This window comes from Cynoglossus semilaevis, chromosome W, assembly GCF_000523025.1.
Source record: "Cynoglossus semilaevis isolate Cse_v1.0 chromosome W, Cse_v1.0, whole genome shotgun sequence".
Lineage (NCBI taxonomy): Eukaryota > Metazoa > Chordata > Actinopteri > Pleuronectiformes > Cynoglossidae > Cynoglossus > Cynoglossus semilaevis.
The window spans coordinates 14,945,850-14,952,955 of NC_024327.1; the positions used below are offsets into that span (position 1 = coordinate 14,945,850).

Consider the following 7,106-nt stretch of genomic DNA (forward strand, 5'->3'; position numbering starts at 1 on the left):
AAGCACTGTTTAGAATCCATTTGGCCCACTTTAGAAGACTTGAGAGAATTCCTCTCTATCGGTAACGTTAAGTAGAACCACGGAGGAAGCCGTGTTGCCGAAAGTGTTGACATCAACCAGCTACTCGATTGGTGTAGCACGATCACATGTCGAACCGTGTCACCGCCCGTGCACCAAAATCTTATTGCGCCCCGAAGACACTAGTTCTTTATAAAATGCATCAATATGAAAAACGGGCAGGATATTTTTCGATTAACTTTTTGCTGTAAGTTTAACATAACTCGTTCTTATTTATGAAGTTGAGCTTGTGTAGTTCTCAGACGTCAGAGCGAGATGGAACGATAATCGGGTTCACCTTATGGCCTATGATGAACAGCAGATATAGAGGTTGGTTTAAGGGAGATTGTATATCAAAATTTACTGATATGTGCCAGAATAGTAATGTTTTTATATAACACAATTTTTTTTTCTTTATAATAAAATATATTAAAATGAATACAATCTGAATATTGTGGAGGTTAGTCAATTTTTTTTTGTCTTTCTTACAGCCTGTAGAAGACAGGAGGAGGGTCAGGGCTATACTACCATACACCAAAGTGCCAGATACTGATGAGATCAGGTACATTTTCTGTGGCTACCCACCAGGATACTCTTTATATTGTTGCATTGTATTGTTATTGTACATATTAAAATATTCACAAATCTCAGTGAAATCACTGATTAAAATTTGTATTTATTATATTTATTGTTTCAGAATTTTTGATTAACGAACATTTGTCACCTACAACCTTGCATATTGCAGAATTGTTCCAAATTTTATGATTCAAAGAGGACGCCTGCTGGTAGCGCTTTGACATTACAATTATTAAAATATTAAATGATGGTGATTTTGTTGCATCAAACATTTTAAAAAGTAAAATAATTAATAAAATAATTTCAAATAATAGTCATTAAGATGTTGCAGAGTACAATATTATAACAAACTATATTTAGCAATGTAAATGCTTATTTGCTAATTTTTGCTTTTTATTTTGTTATTTCACATGCCAATGTTTTCTTTCATTTTTTGTTGTCTATGTTAAATGATTGTGTGTTTTTTAGTTTCCTCAAAGAAGACATGTTTATTGTTCACAATGAGCTGGACGATGGCTGGATGTGGGTCACCAATGTTCGCACAGAGGAGCAGGGCCTCATCGTAGAGGATCTGGTGGAGGAAGTAGTACGTGCAACATCAAATAATTCTCTGTATTTTAATGTCAAGAAAATTAATAAACATAAACTTAAACATAAACTACAGTACAAAGAGAGAAGCAAGACTAGTCATTGTTTTAAGTTTGTGTTTTAATACATGTGTGTTTCTCGCATATTACCAGGATCGAGAGGAGGATCCACATGAGGGGAAAATGTAAGTGTGATAAATTGTTCTTTCAAGTGTCCACTGTTGATTGAACAACAGATCCACCTAATGAGTTAAACTTTTTTGTAATAAATGGTTAAATGTCTTGCCATAATTTGGAATAATTTGTTATCCAGTGTTTAGGTCTGGCCCTTTTGTGACATGAAATGTAATCTGTACAAAGCCAAAAACATTAGAGCACTATATGGGTCCAAAGTCCTCCTTATTGATGACCTTCAGTATTTGCAGCTGTTCTGGCTTTTTACATAAAACAATAACTCATTGTGTGGAGTGCATTGCACGCATATCTCAGAATTTAACTCAGCACAGTTTTGATTTAGTTACGATGTCAGATTTATTGACAGATACTGTAGTAGTCGGCACGACTGGACATCTGCATTTTGGTGATTCAGCAAATTAATTTGTTTATTTCTCTTTCTCTCTCTTTCTCTCCTCTCTGCTGTATCTCAAATAGCTGGTATCATGGAAAGATCACAAAGCAAGAGGCCTACAACCTGCTGATGACAGGTACCATCTCTCTCTTCCTTCCATATACAGTGCATCTGGAAAGTATTCACAGCGCTTCACTTTTTCCACATTTTGTTATAATACAGCCTTATTCCAAAAAATAAAAAAACCTGAGAAATCACATGTACATAAGTATTCACAGCCTTTACCATGAAGCTCAAAATTGAGCTCAGGTGTATTCTGTTTCCACTGATCATCCTTGAGATCTTTCAGCAGCTTAATTGGAGTCCACCTGTGGTAAATTCAGTTGATTGGACATGATTTGGAAAGGCACACACCTGTCTATATAAGGTCCCGGGGTTGACAGTGCATGTCAAAGCACAAACCAAGCATGCAAACAAAGGAATTGTATGTAGACCGGCCAGGATTGACTCGAGGCACAAGGCTAGGAAAGGTTACAGAAATGTTCTGCTGCTTTGAAGGTTCCAATGAGCACAGTGGCCACCATCATCCGTAGGTGGCAGAAGTTTGGAACCACCAGGACTCTTCCTAGAACTGGCCGGCCAACTAAGCTGAGTGATCAGGGGAGAAGGGCCTTAGTCAGGGAGGTGACCAACAACCCGATGGTCACTCTGTCAGAGCTCCAGCGTTCCTCTGTGGAGAGAGGACAACCTTCCAGAAGGACAACCATCTCTGCAGCAATCCACCAATCAGACCTGTATGGTAGAGTGGCCAGACGGAAGCCACTCCTTAGTAAAAGACACATGGCAGCCTGCCTGGAGTTTGCCAAAAGGCACTTGAAGGACTCTCAGACCATGAGAAACAAAATTCCCTGGTCTGATGAGACAAAAATTGAACTCTTTGGAGTGAATGCCAGGTGTCACGTTTGGAGAAAACCAGGCACTGCTCATCACCAAGCCAGTACCATCCCTACAGTGAAGCATGGTGGTGGCAGCATCATGCTGTGGGCATGTTTTTCAGCAGCAGGAGCTGGAAGACTAGTCAGGATAGACGGAAAGATGAATGCAGCAAAGTACAGAGACATCCTGGATGAACAGCAGGCCAATGACTGGCACACAGCCAAGCTATCGAATGAGTGGCTTCAGAACAACTCAGTGAATGTCCTTAGGTGGCCCAGTTAGAGCCCAGACCTGAATCCAATTGCACACCTCTGGAGAGATCTGTAGATGGCTGTGCACCGACGCTTCCCATCCAACCTGATGGAGCTTGACAGGTACTCCAAAGAGGAATGGGTGAAACTGCCCAAAGATAGGTGTGCCAAGCTTGTGGCCCCATATTCAAAACGACTTGAGGCTGTAATTGCTGCCGTGCAATTACAGCCTCAGGTGCAGCAACAAAGTATTAAGTAAAGGCTGTGTACATGTGATTACTAAGGTTTTTTATTTTTAATAAATTTGCAACAATTTCCAAAACTTTTTTAACATTGTCATTATGGGGTGTTGTGTAGAATTTTGAGAAAAAAATGAATTTAATCTATTTTGGAATAAGGCTGTAACATAACAAAATGTGGAAAAAGTGAAGCGCTGTGAATACTTTCGGGATGCATTGTAGTTATCAATCACCTGCAGCTTTATCCTTTCTGTATCCACGTCTGTTTATCATACTATGCTGCTGAGTGTGCATTAAACCCAGCCTTGTTTTCTTCTCTCCGTTCGTCTGCTCCTAGTTGGCCAGGTGTGCAGTTTTTTAGTCCGGCCATCTGACAACACACCTGGAGACTACTCTCTCTTTTTCCGCACAAATGAAAACATCCAAAGGTTTAAGATCTCCCCCACCCCCAACAATCAGTACATGATGGGAGGGAGGTACTACAACAGCGTTGATGACATCATTGACCATTATAAGAAGGAACAAATTGTTGAGGGCTACAACTTGAAAGAACCTGTTTCAGTGCAGGTTAGTGCAGTTTCATCACAATGTTATTGAAACTGTGTGAAGCTATGGATAAATCTAGAGGCCACTAGAAATCTTAACATTTCAGGAATTTTGTTCTAAATAAATACAATTGTATCCATACATGTTATTACTTCCCAGTTTGGACACAATTACACACAAAGATTACAATACCAGCAAAATGTAAATTGCGTGTGTGCATGTGTTTTATATGCGTGTGTATATAATAACAACTGAGATTTATTTATATATGTTTTTTATTTTATTTTTTTGTTTTTTTACATACATGCTTTATACATTATACAAATAGATGGTTCATTAATATTTTAATTTTATTTGAACTTTGCCGCAGCACCAGGAACAAGTGCTTACAGACCCAGTGGATGGTAGAGAAATTTACAACACTATCAGACGGAAACCAAAAGATGCTTTCTACAAAAACATTGTCAAGAAAGGCTACATTCTGTTCAACAAAGGTTTGTGTGTTTTATGTACAAAACCCAATTCCAATGAAGGTGGGACGTTGTGTTAAATGTAAATAAAAACAGAATACGATGATTTGCAAATTCTTTTAACCTATATTCAATTGAATACACTACAAATACATAATATTTTGTTATGTATTTGATTTAAAACAAATCTCTCCCACTATAAAAATAAGTCAGTCATGACAGTGAACATTGCTCTTTGGCCTCAGGTAAAGGCAAACGGTGGAAGAACCTTTACTTCATCCTGGAGGGTAACGACGCCCAGCTTATCTACTTTGAAAGTGAGAAGAGAGCCACAAAACCAAAGGGTCTGATTGACCTGAGTGTGTGCTCTGTGTATGGGGTGCATGACAGTCTGTTTGGCAGGTAAGATATCAGAACTTGTTTTCCGAGTACATTTGTAAAAGAGGTTGTGCCCCTTTATTTCTGTATGCTCAGTGAATTTAAACACCTTATGGAAGTTTTGTTTTCTTTATCATAAAGTAATTAAATGCATATTTCCATTTTATAACTTTTCAGGCCAAACTGTTTCCAGATTGTTGTCCAGCACTTTAGTGAGGAACAGTACATATTCTACTTTGCAGGAGAGGCTCCAGAGCAGGCACAGGTGTGAAAAGAGCATTGTAAAAATGTAAAAAACAAGATGCAATGTAATTGGTTGAATAAAAGCCCACTTTTTTAAGCCTCTACCATTTCACAAAATATTATGTTACAGACAGTACGATTTGTTTTTGTATTTACAAATGCACTCCTTTTTTTTTTAAAAGGATTGGATGAAATGCCTCCAAACCTTTTGCAGTAACTTAAGAAAAAACACTCAGCCTACCTCCAACAAGAGGCTCAGACAGGTATGTGTCTCAACAGTTGTTCAGTCTGTGAGGTAGAGCAGTTACTAATTTTCTAAACAACAGAGAAATGGTAATAATGTTAAGAAATTCTTATAATAATTAGTATCTGAGACCATGTTGTTGGTCTCAGATACTCTTCCTAGAAAACATGTTTTCTTCATCAAGGGGGGCGTTCAAACCCCCCCTTGATGAAGAAAACAATCTCTCTCCGTTCGTCTGCTCCTAGTTGGCCAGGTGTGCAGTTTTTTAGTCCGGCCATCTGACAACACACCTGGAGACTACTCTCTCTTTTTCCGCACAAATGAAAACATCCAAAGGTTTAAGATCTCCCCCACCCCCAACAATCAGTACATGATGGGAGGGAGGTACTACAACAGCGTTGATGACATCATTGACCATTATAAGAAGGAACAAATTGTTGAGGGCTACAACTTGAAAGAACCTGTTTCAGTGCAGGTTAGTGCAGTTTCATCACAATGTTATTGAAACTGTGTGAAGCTATGGATAAATCTAGAGGCCACTAGAAATCTTAACATTTCAGGAATTTTGTTCTAAATAAATACAATTGTATCCATACATGTTATTACTTCCCAGTTTGGACACAATTACACACAAAGATTACAATACCAGCAAAATGTAAATTGCGTGTGTGCATGTGTTTTATATGCGTGTGTATATAATAACAACTGAGATTTATTTATATATGTTTTTTATTTTATTTTTTTGTTTTTTTACATACATGCTTTATACATTATACAAATAGATGGTTCATTAATATTTTAATTTTATTTGAACTTTGCCGCAGCACCAGGAACAAGTGCTTACAGACCCAGTGGATGGTAGAGAAATTTACAACACTATCAGACGGAAACCAAAAGATGCTTTCTACAAAAACATTGTCAAGAAAGGCTACATTCTGTTCAACAAAGGTTTGTGTGTTTTATGTACAAAACCCAATTCCAATGAAGGTGGGACGTTGTGTTAAATGTAAATAAAAACAGAATACGATGATTTGCAAATTCTTTTAACCTATATTCAATTGAATACACTACAAATACATAATATTTTGTTATGTATTTGATTTAAAACAAATCTCTCCCACTATAAAAATAAGTCAGTCATGACAGTGAACATTGCTCTTTGGCCTCAGGTAAAGGCAAACGGTGGAAGAACCTTTACTTCATCCTGGAGGGTAACGACGCCCAGCTTATCTACTTTGAAAGTGAGAAGAGAGCCACAAAACCAAAGGGTCTGATTGACCTGAGTGTGTGCTCTGTGTATGGGGTGCATGACAGTCTGTTTGGCAGGTAAGATATCAGAACTTGTTTTCCGAGTACATTTGTAAAAGAGGTTGTGCCCCTTTATTTCTGTATGCTCAGTGAATTTAAACACCTTATGGAAGTTTTGTTTTCTTTATCATAAAGTAATTAAATGCATATTTCCATTTTATAACTTTTCAGGCCAAACTGTTTCCAGATTGTTGTCCAGCACTTTAGTGAGGAACAGTACATATTCTACTTTGCAGGAGAGGCTCCAGAGCAGGCACAGGTGTGAAAAGAGCATTGTAAAAATGTAAAAAACAAGATGCAATGTAATTGGTTGAATAAAAGCCCACTTTTTTAAGCCTCTACCATTTCACAAAATATTATGTTACAGACAGTACGATTTGTTTTTGTATTTACAAATGCACTCCTTTTTTTTTTAAAAGGATTGGATGAAATGCCTCCAAACCTTTTGCAGTAACTTAAGAAAAAACACTCAGCCTACCTCCAACAAGAGGCTCAGACAGGTATGTGTCTCAACAGTTGTTCAGTCTGTGAGGTAGAGCAGTTACTAATTTTCTAAACAACAGAGAAATGGTAATAATGTTAAGAAATTCTTATAATAATTAGTATCTGAGACCATGTTGTTGGTCTCAGATACTCTTCCTAGAAAACATGTTTTCTTCATCAAGGGGGGCGTTCAAACCCCCCCTTGATGAAGAAAACAATC

General features: G+C 37.7%; 1 protein-coding gene across 2 annotated transcripts in view; it reads left to right on the forward strand.

Annotated features, from left to right (window-relative positions):
• The window catches only part of LOC103397270 (ras GTPase-activating protein 1), a 44,507-nt gene that overhangs the window by 26,801 nt on the left and 10,600 nt on the right, over positions 1 to 7,106 (forward strand). Inside the window, exons 4-12 of one of the 2 annotated variants that reach the window (XM_008335481.3) lie at positions 549 to 619; positions 1,102 to 1,219; positions 1,374 to 1,405; positions 1,872 to 1,924; positions 3,552 to 3,781; positions 4,131 to 4,254; positions 4,476 to 4,632; positions 4,786 to 4,873; positions 5,034 to 5,114. In XM_008335481.3, coding sequence (XP_008333703.1) covers positions 549 to 619; positions 1,102 to 1,219; positions 1,374 to 1,405; positions 1,872 to 1,924; positions 3,552 to 3,781; positions 4,131 to 4,254; positions 4,476 to 4,632; positions 4,786 to 4,873; positions 5,034 to 5,114 — 954 coding nt within the window. Of the gene's footprint in view, positions 1 to 548; positions 620 to 1,101; positions 1,220 to 1,373; positions 1,406 to 1,871; positions 1,925 to 3,551; positions 3,782 to 4,130; positions 4,255 to 4,475; positions 4,633 to 4,785; positions 4,874 to 5,033; positions 5,115 to 6,822; positions 6,904 to 7,106 lie in introns of both variants that reach the window. The other variant, XM_025052722.1, reaches the window with a different exon arrangement.